Source organism: Microcaecilia unicolor, chromosome 2 (genome assembly GCF_901765095.1).
Source record: "Microcaecilia unicolor chromosome 2, aMicUni1.1, whole genome shotgun sequence".
Taxonomy (NCBI): domain Eukaryota; kingdom Metazoa; phylum Chordata; class Amphibia; order Gymnophiona; family Siphonopidae; genus Microcaecilia; species Microcaecilia unicolor.
Genome location: NC_044032.1, coordinates 630765210 through 630779285, shown reverse-complemented (window position 1 = coordinate 630779285; position 14076 = coordinate 630765210). Strand labels below are relative to the sequence as shown.

Sequence of the window (14076 nt, the reverse complement as noted above, 5' to 3'; positions counted from 1 at the left end):
CCGTCTCCTCCAAGGAATCCGCAAAGGACCGTTGGGAGACCTCAGACACGCTGCCCTCATCTACATCGGAGGAGACAAATTCCTCCAAGGCCTGGGAATCAACCCGAGGGCGTTTACCTCTGGGAACCTCAACCTCTTTACCAGACGAGGGAGCAGGGGCAGCGTTGTGCATGAGGAAGGCCTGATGCAGCAGCAAAACAAACTCGGGGGAGAAACCCCCCAGACTGTGCACTTCCGCAGCCTGGGCAACAGCCCTAGACGCACCCTCAACCGGCGCTCGCAATAGCGGGGGAGAGACATGCTGCGCATCCAAAATGGCGTCCGGCGCGAAACTCCGCGAAGGAGCCGTGCAGGAAGAACGGCTCTTAACTTTAGCCGCTTCTGTGCCGTCGCCCAAATTAAGGGCGTTCATGGCATTAATGTCTCCAACCTCAAGGGCGGCCCAAGAAGAAGCCGTCCGAGCCGCGTGGCCGGCCAAGATGGCGGAGGCGAGGAGCGGGGGATGGGCGTTTATGGCGGGAAAAACCGCCACGCCGGAGGAAGGACCGGGACATTCATCGGTCACGAAACTGTCACCCAACAAGGGCGAATCAGGCTTTAAGACCCCCGCATCCCCTCTAGAAGCGCTCAAGTGACCCGGGGAGCGACCCTTTGCGCCCTCGCCCTCCGACGCCATATGCCACGAGGAGAAGAATCGGGGAACCCCCTGCCCGCTATAAAAAGGTAAAAATTACCTGCTGTCCGCTCCGAGTTGTAACGACCTGGTGTCCCAGTGAGTAGCTGCAATAGACGCTTAAATAAACGTTGAAATAAACGCCTTTAAGGACGTTCAAAATTTTTTTTTTTTTTTTTAACGGAGCCAGCGGGAGGGGGGAGAAAAGGAGGGACCTGGCACCACCAGGTTTGCACTTGCTCAAAAGAGCCCTCAACCCCAGGCACTCAACAAAACCTAAAAATTAGGCTTGGAGGCCTAGCCAGAGCTGCTGCTGTGTGTGACCACCACCTGCTGAGATAGAGAACATACTGGGGAGTTTCCGGCAGCACATGACCACATATAGGGAGGCAAAAGTTTGCTCTCTATCTCCACCTGCTGGTAGATGGACACAACCCACCAGTCTATGGATTGATCAGCTTGATGATATGGAAAGTCTTTGTTCTGTTCCATGTTGACGTCCTGCATGCAACAGAATGAAGACTTTTTTTGACTGCAGGACGAGGAGGACGTCGGCTGGCGGGGATTGGGGTCCCCCGCCAGCAAAACCGAAGGTAGGCGATGGCGGGGGAGGGTTCACGGGGGGGGGGGGGTTGAGAGGGCGGGAGGTTGTGAAAAGTGGCGGCGGGTTGGCAATGGGGGGTCAGCGGCGCCGGGGGGGGGTGCTAAAATGTGCCCCCTCACCTCGGGCTCTGGACCCCCCTCCCACCGAAGTCTGGCTACGCCCCTGGTCCTAAGCACATATTAGAACTTAACACAGCATTGTGAAAGGGCCTCTTCATAAGATAAAAACATCTGTTGTCCTCCATGCAGTTTAACTTGACCCCCCCCCTCCCCACCGGAAGTTTTGATTCTTTTGCTTGACGTCGTTCTCATAGATTTATTTATTTGGATTTAATGTGTTTATTTCAATTTTCCTCATACCTTTTCATTGGCAAGCTACATTCAATTAGGGTAGTTATTTTTGTGTTTTGTTTGTATGCGTTTGTGTGTCTGTTGGTGTAACTGTGGGAGATGTGAGTGTATTTATGTGTTTGTGTGAAGGGTGTGTTTTGGCTCAGTGTTTGTCTGTGACACAAGTGTAAAGAAGAGGAGAAAGACTATTTGAAAGGAGTAATTTTTTTAGTTGCTGTCTTCAGTATATCAATCCCGTTGTGACTGTCTCTTTGTGACATCCCACGATCACTTGCATGAAGTGCTGTAGAAGGTCCGACGGTTCCTCACAGTTTCTCCAATTTTTTCCCCAGAACTGGCTGCCATCATTGGTTTGTGTTACATGTATGCCCGTCACATGTACTTCCATGGATACGCAGAGTCTGCAAAAGGCAGGTAAGGCTTTGATTTGTGTCGATAGCTACAGTTCATTCCATGATGTCTTCACAGTCACAGACTGTTCGCCTAATATCAGCTGTATTATGGCTGCGTCATGGTATCCGCTAGATTCTAAAAACGGCGCACAAATTTACACGTGTAAAATTTCACGTTACGCTGAGATGCATGTGCAACTAAATTGGCTAACGAGCCAATGGTTCCGGTTCCTCCCGCCGAACGCGGCTGCAGCCGCTACTCCATTTATTTTGTGGTGCCTCGAAAAGGCGGGTCTTTCAGACTGATCCTCGACTTACGCAGAGTCAACGAGGCCTTAAGAGTGCGACTCTTCCACAGAGAGAAGGCTGATATGCAGTTGTTGGGAGTTTTCAGCTGGTGGGACTTGGGGATCCCTGCCAGACACATCATAGGTGTGCTGCTACTGGGTGGGCCTGAGCCCAAAGTAGGTGGGCCTAGGCCCATCCAGGCCCACCCTTGGCTACGCCACTGCTACTGAAAAAGGTGTGAGCAAAATCTAAATAATAAATAAAATAATCAACAGAAAGAAACGTCATAAATTCATAGCACAGATCAAAGAAAGAAAAAAGGATAAAAAAGGATAAACTTTAATCATTTGCACTCGTAGATTACATACACATTTAAATGGCTATTTCAGAAAGCTGCAGTTTCCACATACAGATGCTCCAAGATGCAGAAATTTCAGGTGCATGGTTTGAACAGGGTAAAAATGTATATATGTTGGAATACATTAACATTTTAAAAAATTGCTGTGTTGGTATTTGCACTTGCTCTGGAGCATGCACACGCCACCTGCTCGTTTGAGCTTTGGGTCTTTACCAGTGGTTGTGTAGTACTGCGAGCTGCCATGAGAGGTTGCAGGAGCCATTTTCTAAAGGAAGTCGCAAGGGGCAGGAGCAAGTGGGCTTCGCTCCTGCCCCTAATGACCCTCAGGGACATCTGGTAGGCCCGGGGAGGCCTACCTAGACCTTGGGGAGGTTGGGGGTGAAGGGGGGCTATTTTGGAGGCCAGGAAGGGGATCAGGGGGTATTTTAAAGGCAAATTGTAGTTATGCGGGTCCGTGCCGATATTCAGCCAGGGCAGCATAACTATTCAGCTGGGACCCGCATAGACTCCAGCAGCCATCCCCACTAAATTTAGCCCCCAATATAAACTGCCAGTGCCCGAACATGGGCTGGCACAATACTGAGGGCTAATCTAGCTGCTAATAGTAAGCATTCAAAAAACACTGATCACCCTCAGCAGAACATCAGGGTCTGTGTGTTTAAATATGTCTCATTGTCCCTGAGACAAATTTTAAAGCTCCTTGTAGCCATATGCCCTGCTGAATATTGGATAGTAGATGTTGAAGCAGACATATTTATTATAGAATCATAAATAAAAGAGTGTCCAACACAACCTTGTTTCACCTTTCAGAGACTGCTTCAAGGGCAATACACGTATTTGTAAATCAAATAAATAAATAAATAAATAGTGGTTAGTATAATAAATAATAATCATAAAATCTAAACCATAAATGACACAATAGATGATAAAATGTGAAGCATATAAATAAACATAAATACCATACTCAAATCAAATTAGCATAATAAATATTAATCATAAAATATAAATCATACTTGGTATAGTTCGTGGTTATACCTGTTGGAATTATATACAGGAGAAGGAGGTATGAAAAGGGGGGGGGGGGGGAGGAAATAAGGGGGGGCATAGATGAAAATGGATGACAGAAAGATGATGTATACAACTTTGAAGCCATGTATATGTTTTGTCATCAATAAAACTATTGAAATATAAAATGTAAAAGCATAAATAACATATATAAATCATAAAATGCAAATTATATGAATAAACATAAAAAACTATACTCATATTAAATGTATGGTACTCAAATGAGAACTCATCTATATATATAAAAGGCAACCCCAGCGTTCTATGAAGCCTCCAGCCGGAAGTGTGAAGCGCCAGAGATATCCGGTTTCCCCATGAGTGAAGGAAAACAGCACAGCATGAAATCCCTCTCTCTGTAACAGTGAAGGACTCAGAGGGGGGAGGGGAGAGAGACGCCCTCACTCTCTCTGTAACACAAACACAGCACAGCAGGAAACTTAACACTGAAGGACTGGACTCGGAGGGGGGAGGGAGAGGGGACAGACAGCACAGGGGAAGGGAGAGAGGGCAGGGACACACACACTCCCACATGCACACTCTGAAGAAAACCTTGCTAGCCCCCGTTTCATTTGCATCAGAAACGGGGCTTTTTTACTAGTAAATATATAAAACCAGAAAATCACATTTAGGGCCCTGTTTACTAAGGCGCGTTAGCATTTTTAACATGCCTACAAATGCGTGCACTAACCATGTAGGTGCCTATAGGGATATTGTAGGCACATACATGGTTAATGTGCATTAAAGACGCTAACACGCCTATAACGCGGCTTAGTAAACATAAAAGTACTACATTAAAAACATCCAAATATGTATAGGGACTGGGCAAGGCACATTACCTACCCTTGTGTTGTTAGACATTCACTTCACCCAAGGTATTACTGTAATAATGAAAAAAGAAATATCTGAGCTTTGAATGAACTAAAACCTAAAAAGCCACTCAGTAAAAGTTAGGAAAGCAGCTTTTAAAGGGAGTTGCTCTTCATATACATTAATTGATGCTGGAGCAGAGACCCCCCTGGTCATAGGAAGTCCTGGCAAGTGCACTGCGTTTATCATTTGCTGCATTGAGTTTTACACTTTTCACTGAGTGGACTTCCTAACTTTTACTGAGTGGCTTTTTAGGTTTTAGTTCATTCAAAGCTCAGATATTTCTTTTTGTCATTATTACAGTAATACCTTGGGTGAAGTGAATGCCTAACAACACAAGAGTACGTAATGTGCCTTCCCTGGCCCCTATACACATTTGGATGTTTTATATGTGATTTTGTGGTTTTATATATTTGAGTTCTCATTTGGGTACCATACATTTGGCATGAGTATAATTTTTATGATTTGTCATTTATGATTATGCTATTTATGATTTATATTTTATGATTATTATTTATTATGCTAATTTGAGTATGGTATTTATATTTATTCACATGCTTCACATTTTATCATCTATTGTTTGTCATTTATGGTTTAGATGTTATGATTATTATAGTAACCATTTATTTATTTGTTTTACCAGAATGTGTATTGCCCCTGAAGCAGCTCCTGGTGGGCAAAACATGGCCGTGTTGGGTACTCTTTTATTTAAGATTCTATAATAAAAGATTTTGAATATCTTCATCACGTCTGCTTCAATGTCGAGTATCCTTTTAGGACTAGCGGACCACTTGCCTACCTGTTTTCTGGGGTCTGCTAAATAGTGGGCCTGTTGTGTTACAAGCATGAAGCTTTGGGGTAAGATGAAACAGGTACATTATTGAGAGATTAGATTGAAAAACTGATTGTTTTTATCGAATTTTGTGGCGATAGTGGTTATATGCACCAAGAACATTATACCATGACTGATGGTGTTCCCTTATTGCTATCTTCAGCAAGATGCTGTATCCTAGGTGACTGGAATAGGACAGTGATCTTTAGGAACAGGGGCATAGCCAGACACCCAATTTTGGGTGTTGGGCAGAACTCCGCCCTGTCCCACAAGTGATTCGGTCTCTCCCTCTCTTTTTTTTTTTGCTGTATAGTATTTTTTTTTTAATTTAAAGATTTTTATTGTACAGTCTAAATAGCAATCACAAAGAGACTTCGTCTCTTGAACATTTTCAAAATCCTCAACAAACATGCTATGTCAACATCCATTTTTTGTTTCCCCCCCCCCTCCCCATTCTCCCCCCTGCCCTCCTCCCTCCTTCCCTCCCTTCCCCCCTCCTCCCCTCCCTTCCCTCTTCCCTTCCCCTTACTCCCACTCTCTTTGCAACTTCCCCATCCCCGCCTCCCTTCCCTATCCCCCTGTGAGTGGATGTTCCTATTCCCCTACATTTCCAGCCAGTATTTTCCCCAGCTGTATCCATTCTTCTGCTTGTGGTTTATATTTTCCCTGACGTGTATCCGTCAATTTTTCCAGACCTACCATTAATCTTAGTTTTTCCTTCCAGTCCTGCCCCGTGGGACCTGTCTTCTGTTTCAATTTTATTGCTATGTTTGTTTTTGCTGCTGCTAGGCATATCCTTTTTATTCTATATTGCCATTTCTTTCCCCCTTTGTTCCCATAGCCAAGTAAGCACCATTTGGGATCACATGGAAATTGAACTCCAATCGCTAGAGTTATGAGTCCTGTGATTAGCACCCAATACCCCTTTATAAACAAGCATTCCCACCATATATGAAAGTATGTTCCCTTCTCACGCTCACATCGCCAGCATATATCCGTAGCTTCAGGGTACATTACTTTTATTCTGTCTGGGGTGTAATACCAACGACTCATTATCTTATAGGCATTTTCCTTAACTAGTACGCATACTGAAGCTTTTTTAACTTCCAGACACATTCTTTTCCATTCACTCTCATTAAACTCAGTTTTGAGGTCTTGTTCCCAGGCCTCATATATGGTAGTTTTGTAAATCTTGTACCCCTAATGTGTTCATATAGCTTTGATATTCCCTTACTTCCCTCAGTGATTGCCCCCCATAGATTCTCAAATTTTTCATTCTCTAACCATTCCGGTCTCTCCCTCTATTGTCTGCATGCCATATGGTCTTTTAAACATCCCCTCCCCCGAATACCTTTTAAATAGCAGATTTTTCACCGTCAGCAAGTAGCAACTAATACACACTGCTCATGTTGGCCCCACAGTCTTCCCTCTGATGCAACTTCCTGTTTCCACATAGGCAGGAATACATCAGAGGGAAGGCTGTGGGGCCAGTGCGAATAGTAAGTATCAGTCACTGCTCGCTGCAGGCGAAGATCTGGTATTTACAAGGTACTGTATGCAGGAGGGACAGTTGTCGGGAGTTTTTGGCAGGTGGGGCTTGGGAATCCCTGCCAGCCACATCATAGGTGTGCTGCTACTGGATGCTCCTGGGCCTACCTAGGCCCACCCTTGGATAAGCCAGTGTTTAGGAAGGAGACTTCCACATTTACTGGGCAGAAATGTCCTGTTTTTTTATGCTTCCACCTAGCAGGGAGTCCTGTTTATGGCTGATGACTGTAGCTTATGAACTAAGGAGAGTCATTTCTGTCTGGTCAGCAGGATACCTGGATTTCAGAACATAAGAATATTCCTTTCACATGTGCCACATTTTCAGCAAAGCCTTAAGAGGACCGTCAATGCATTACATTTAATAAGGATGTGTTTCTCTGTCTCCCTTCTCCAGGCTTTCTGGTTTCTACTGGAACTTAGTGATTCTGTTTTCTTTGCTGGTCCTGGGTGCAGCTGGGATTACTAACCAGGCTCTTGATGAATACTTGGATTTTGACCTGCTGAAGAAAATACGGCAGTTGTTCTAAGGACAGAAAAACAAGCAAGAATAAAAGACCAGTGACCGGATAACTCATGGCAGACTTCTCTGCCCTTTACCCAGGCTGCGTTGGCACGCACAGTACATTTTTAAAAACTGCCTGCCTTTTTGTGTATAAAAATGAAAAGTGCAAAATGGAAGCATATCTGATTTATTAGAAACCATTGCTGAGAATAAGTCTAGGACAAAGCGTGGTGACTGGGCATCCGTGATCAGTGCCAGAATGTTATTCTTGTGATGGGTTTACGTTAAAAGTAAATAAAATCTCTGCTTCACCCCCATTCTTGCTTCAATGAAAAAGCTCAAACTCACCCCAGAGAAAACGGAAGGTATAATCTTCTCAACAGGGGGATGGGGTGATCAACAGAGACATACAGCTTTATGGTTTATAATGGGCTAGGAACCCCAGATCCTTGTTAAGTCCTTGTTAAGGACTTAACAAGGATCTGGGGTTCCTAGCCCATTATAAACCATAAAGCTGTATGTCTCTGTTGATCACCCTCCCCTCACCTATCCACACCCATCCTTTTAGAATATCAATGATATGCTTTGATGTCCCCATGCATACCTCCGACCCACCCCCCTCCTCCCACCCTGTCAGACTGTCATAGTAATGCTTGAATGTTTTCACTTATATACACTGTCAGCTAGCACATTTGCTTATTTCCGATCTGAGGAAGAAGGGCAACCTTCGAAAGCTAATCAAGAAATGTATTAAGTTATGTCCAATAAAAAAGGTATCATCTTATTTTCTTTTCCATGTTTTCTTTTGTTTGATTTCTATTGATAACTCTGCCTAAGGTAAATGCCCTTATTACGGCGCTTACTAAACATACCACTATCCCAGTTGAAGGTGGCTCTTCATTAAAGGATATGCATGACCGCAAGCTTGAGGCTTCCTTGAAGCTTGCCTTTCAACTAGCTGCGTTAAATTCTCAGGCAGCAATCTCTTCTTTTGTAGCCAGGGCTTCTTTATCATGGATTCAACAATTGTCCATGTTGGACTCGCTTCCAGACTTTCTCCCAACCCTAGAGGCAGGGTTGTCCTCAGTGGAGTCTTCAAGTGGTTTTTAAGGCTCTTCAGTTGGCCCACTTTGAGCCCCTCCGTTCGGCAACTATTAAAGATCTTACTTTAAAGGCAGTATTTCTAGTTGCCATTTTGTCAGCACAAAGAGTTTCACAGCTTCAAGCTCTCTCTTGCAGGGATCCCTTTCTCCGCTTTTCTGACTCAGGAGTTTCCTTACAGACAGATCCATCCTTTTTGCCAAAGATTGCATCTCCTTTTATTGTCAGGCTATGTTTTTTCCTTCTTTTTCCAGGGATGTCTATTCTGCAGAATATGCTTCCCTGTTGTGAAGCGAGTCCTTATGCGCTATTTTACCGCTACCAACGATTTCAGGCGGTCTGATCATCTTTTTGTCCTCTTTGCTGGACCTCGGAAGGGTTTGCTGGTTTCCAAAGCAACAGTGGTTCGAGGAGGCTATTTCTTCGGCTTACATTTTGAAGGGTAGATCTGCTCCCATGCACGTCAAGGCTCAGTCTACTAGGTCTTTGGCGACTTCTTTGGCAGAGTCTAGGGCAATTTTGTTGGCAGAGATCTGTCAGTTAGCGAAGTGGTCTTCTTCTCATTCCTTTGTTAAGCTTCCTTTGGCAGGACCGCCGAGAGGGGGGGGGGCAGGGGGGACAAAATTCCCCGGGCCCAGGCCTCCAAGGGGGGCCTGGCACTGGGGTCTCTCTCCTTCTTCTGCTCCCAGGCCGCCGGCACCGCAGTCCCCAGTCTCCACCTGCCTACCCTCAGCTCTGTCGACAGCCCCCTTCTGTCTGCCATCAGGCCCCCTGCATTAAAAAAAAAAATCTCTAATTGGCAGCGCAGAGCCTTGCGTCTGTGTGAAAGTGGCTGATCACCTTGGACCTTCCCTCACTGTGTCCCGCCCTCGTCTGATGTAACTTCCTATTTCTGTGAGGGCGGGACACAGTGAGGGAAGGCCCGAGGAGAGGCGATCTGCTGCTTTCACACAGAGCTGAGGCGCTGCTTGCTGGTGCTGCTCTGCCGATTTAGAGATTTTTTTTTTAATGCAGGGGGCCCGGTGGCAGTCAGAAGGGAGCTGTCAACGGAGCTGAGGGTAGGCAGGTGGAAACTGGGGACTGCGGCGCTGGCGGCCTGGGAGCAGGAGAGGGGATGCGACAGTAGTAGCGATTGGGGGGGGGGGGCAGTCTTGCCCCGGGCCCGGCTCAGTCTCTCTGCAGCCCTGTCCTTTGGGGCCACAGTTCTTGCTGGAGGGATATCACAGTTCCTCCCTTCTTGCTTTTGTACATCCCATTTGTCTGGACTGATCCTTGGGACGTAATGGAAGGAAAAATTAGTTAATTACCTGACAATTTTCTTTCCTTTAGTCCCAAAGGATCAGTCCAGAGCCTGCCCTTCTGTGATGGTTTTGGTTTTCCTGGGTTCTATGTAATTTCAGGTGTTTGCATTATTCTGGTTCCGTTATTTCTAAGGTATGAGTTTTGCCCTTTATTTCATAGTTCTTTTTATATTTAGAAAATGGTTTTTTTTTTTTAAAATCTGGAAGTCACTCTCTTTCAGTGTTTTGTTATTGAATACTGGCTTGGTTGCTAAGCGCAGGAACTTATGAGGCACAATTCATTACAGTTCTCTATCGCCACCTGCTGGCGGATGGTCACAACCCATTTGTCTGTTTTTTCTTACTGCCAGGAAAGCTAGATTATTTATCTGACACTCTACAGTCTTGGCAGGCTTTTTCCTCATTTCTGTGAATTGGCCAGTGGTGTAGCTACGTAGGGCCTGAGGGGGCCTGGGCCCCGGTAGATTAGGCCCTGGCCCCCTGCTGACGATCCCCTTGAACCCCCCTCCCGCCACCAACCCTCCCCCGCCGTCGCTGCCCGCCCCGCCGCCAAATCAGTTACCTTGTTTGCTGGCAGGGATTCCCGAACCCCACCAGCCGAAGAAAGTCTTCTTCAGCGCCGAAGTAGCGCCTTCGTTCAATTAAGTTCCTGGTGTGATCAGCTGTTTCTGACGCCTTACGTCCTGCACCGTGCATGTAGCTCCGTGCAGGACGTAAGGCGTCAGAAACAGCTGATCACACCAGGAACTTAGTTGAATGAAGGCGCTACTCCGGCGCTGAAGAAGACTCTCTTTGGCCGGCGGGGTTCGTGGACCCCCACCAGCAAACAAGGTATCTGATGCGGCGGCGGGGCGGGCAGCGACGGCGGGGGAGGGTTGGTGGCGGGAGGGGGGGGGTTCAAGGGGATCGTCGGCAGGCCGGCAGGGGAATCCAATGTGGCGGCGGTGGTGGCTCGGCGGGGGGGGGGGGCGGCTAAACAGTGCCCCCCTCCTCGGGCTCTGGACCCCCCTCCCGACGAGGTCTGTCTTCGCCCCTGGAATTGGCTATATTGTTTTGACCTTTTTTATTGCTGGCTGATATTTGAAAGAACAGTGGACATTATCTAGATTGTATTACTGATGTTGACGACTCCTGATGCAGGCGTTAACACTGAAACAAGGCCCGTGTTGGGTCCTTCATTAAATTTTGATGCCAACCCATTCTTTTGGAGGCCCATTGTGCTTTTTTGTGCTTGGTTTGAAAATGTTAAGACACGACTCTTTTTTGAGAAGGCAGGATACACACATGGGGGTAATTTTATAACTACACACACAGGTAAGAAGTACATGTGTACTTCTTTCCTTGTGGACTTTTCCTGATGTATAACACAGCACAAGGCACGTATGCCCGTTTTGAAGATTAGTGCAGGGAAAGCTATGCACCCCTGCTCTTTGACATGCACAGATTGTTTAGGGTAAATTTATTGTGCATAAACTCAGGTTTCAAAAGATGGGGTGTAAACCCCTTCTCAACCCTGCCCTAGGAATGACTCCACTCAGTTCAGGTGAACTCCCGCAGGTATTATCCCCCTCATTCTGTAACAGGTTGCCTAAACTGAAGCGCCAATTACACATTTAAATTTAGGGAATACTGTCATCCATGCACGTAAGTGAACAAATATACAAGTAAATGACAGCTGCACGTTTAGCACTATTCTATAATCTTAGCTCTTAAATGCAAGTGGGGCATTCACATTGGAGAGGCATGACCAGGCCATAGGCGGGGTCAACATTTACACGCTTAGTTTACAGAATGCTATAATTTACATGTGTAAATGTCATATTTAGTTGCTCACATTTATCCAAGTATAAGCCCTCTTTAAAGAACAGGCTCAAGGACCACTCCTTGTACCTAAAACAGGAACTGACAGAAGTGGAGAGGGACAGGACTCATGGTGAGATTGAGGAAGGGAGGGCAAGAAAAGGTGGCAAGACTGAAAGTAGTTTGTGGATGGAAAGAAAAGACCAGAAGAACAGAGGCAGAGAAGGCTAAATGGTATCAGGTGAGTTCCCACCCACCAATTCCCCCTGAGATAATTCCCACCTAGGACAATTCCCCCAGAACAATTCCCACTTAAGGAGGACAATTCCCACCAAGGACAACGCCCCCCCCCCCCCCCATCATTTCCCACCCTCTCTAGCCTTTTTTTTTTTAACAACTGTATAGCTTCTTGTTTCGGGTCCCATAAGTCCTGGTGGTACTTTTTTTTTTTTTTTTACGGCGTCTGAAACAAGCAGGGCTGGAACTGGAGCTGAAAACAAGCAGAGATGGAACTGAAGCTGATGAGAGAAGGAAAAATTCTAGACTTAGTCATTTGTGGAGCACATGATCTGCTACTGGAGATAACGGTCTGGGGGCCGCTTGACAACAGTGATCATAACATGATCGCCTTTGAAATTTGCTTTCAAAAAGGTAAACATAGGAAGTCAAATATGTTAGCGTTTAACTTTAAAAAAGGAAGCTATGATAAAATGAGAAGAACGGTAAAAAAAACAACCTTAGAGGAGCGACTGACAGGGTTAGAAACCTACAACAGGCGTGGATGCTGTTCAAAAACACCGTCCTGGAGGCCCAGGCCAAACATATTCCACGTATCAGAAAAGAAGGATGGAAAACTAAACGACAGCTGGCGTGGTTAAAAAATGAGGTAAAGGAGACTATTGGAGAAAATGGAAGAAGGAACCGAATGAAGAAAATAAGAAGCGGCATAAGGAATGTCAAGTCAGATGCAAAGCGCTGATAAGAAAGGCAAAGAGGGATTTTGAAAGAAAGATAGCGCTAGAGGCGAAAACGGATAGTAAAATTTTTTTAGATACATTAAAAGCAGGAAGCCGGCAAAATAATCGGTTGGCCCGCTGGATGACCGAGGAGTGAAAGGGGCGATCAAGGAAGACAAAGAAATAGCAGAAAAACTAAATGAGTTCTTTGCCTCAGTCTTCACCGAGGAAGATTTGGGAGGAATACCGGTGCCGGACAGGGTATTTGAGGCTGACGATTCGGAAGAACTTAATGAAATATCTGTAAACCTGGAAGACATAATGCAGCACTTCTGCAAATTGAAGAGTAGCAAATCTCCTGGACTGGATGGTATTCATCCCAGGGTACTGATAGAACTAAAAAAATGAGCTGGCAGAGCTACTGTTAGTGATTTGTAATTTATCCTTAAGATTGAGCGTGGTACCGGAAGATTGGAGGGTGGCCAATGTAACGCTGATATTTTAAAAAGGTTCCAGAGGAGATCTGGGAAATTATAGACCGGTGAGTCTGACGTCGGTGCCAGGCAAAATGGTAGAAACTATTATCAAGAACAAAATTACACAGCACACTCAAAAGCATGGACTAATGGGACAAAGTCAACATAGATTTAGTGAAGGGAAGTCTTCCCTCACTAATCTGCTGCATTTCTTTGAAGGGGTAAACAAACATGTGGACAAAGGTAAGCCGGTTGATATTGTGTATCTAGATTTTCAGAAGGCGTTTGATAAGGGCCCTCATGAAAGACTACAGAGGAAATTAGAGGGACATGGGATAGGAGGTAGTGTCTTACAGTGGATTAAAAACTGGTTGAAAGATAGGAAACAGAGAGTAAGGTTAAAAGGACAATATTCGCAATGGAGAAGGGTAGTTAGCGGGGTCCCTCAGGGATCTGTGCTGGGACCTCTGCTTTTTAACATATTCATAAATGACCTAGAGATGGGGGTAACTAGTGAGGTAATCAAATTTGCTGATGACACAAAGTTATTAAAAGTCGTCAAATCGCGGGAAGATTGTGAAAAATTACAAGAGGACCTTACGAGACTGGGAGACTGGGCGTCTAAATGGCAGATGACGTTTAATGTGAACAAGTGCAAAGTGATGCATGTGGGAAAGAGGAACCCAAAATATAACTATGTCATGCAGAGTTCAGCGTTAGGAGTCATGGTCCAAGAAAGGGATCTAGGTGTCATCATTGATGATACGTTGAAACCTTCTGCTCAATGTACTGCTGCGGCTAGGAAAGCAAATAGAATATTGGGTATTATTAGGAAAGGTAAGGAAAACAAAAATGAGGATATTATTCTGCCGTTGTATCGCTCCATGGTGCGACCGCACCTCAAGAATTGTGCTCAATTCTGGTCGCCGCACCTCAAAAAAGATATAGTGGAATTAGAAAAGG

General features: G+C 45.4%; 1 protein-coding gene across 1 annotated transcript in view; it reads left to right on the top strand.

The window, feature by feature from the left end:
- Positions 1–7790, top strand: part of MGST2 (microsomal glutathione S-transferase 2) — a 42876-nt gene extending 35086 nt beyond the window's left edge. The window contains exons 4-5 of the mRNA XM_030192707.1: positions 1960–2041; positions 7372–7790. Of these exons, the coding sequence (XP_030048567.1) occupies positions 1960–2041; positions 7372–7504 (215 nt within the window). The 3' untranslated portion in view covers positions 7505–7790. The remainder of the gene's footprint in view (positions 1–1959; positions 2042–7371) is intronic.
- The last annotated feature ends 6286 nt before the right edge of the window (positions 7791–14076 follow it).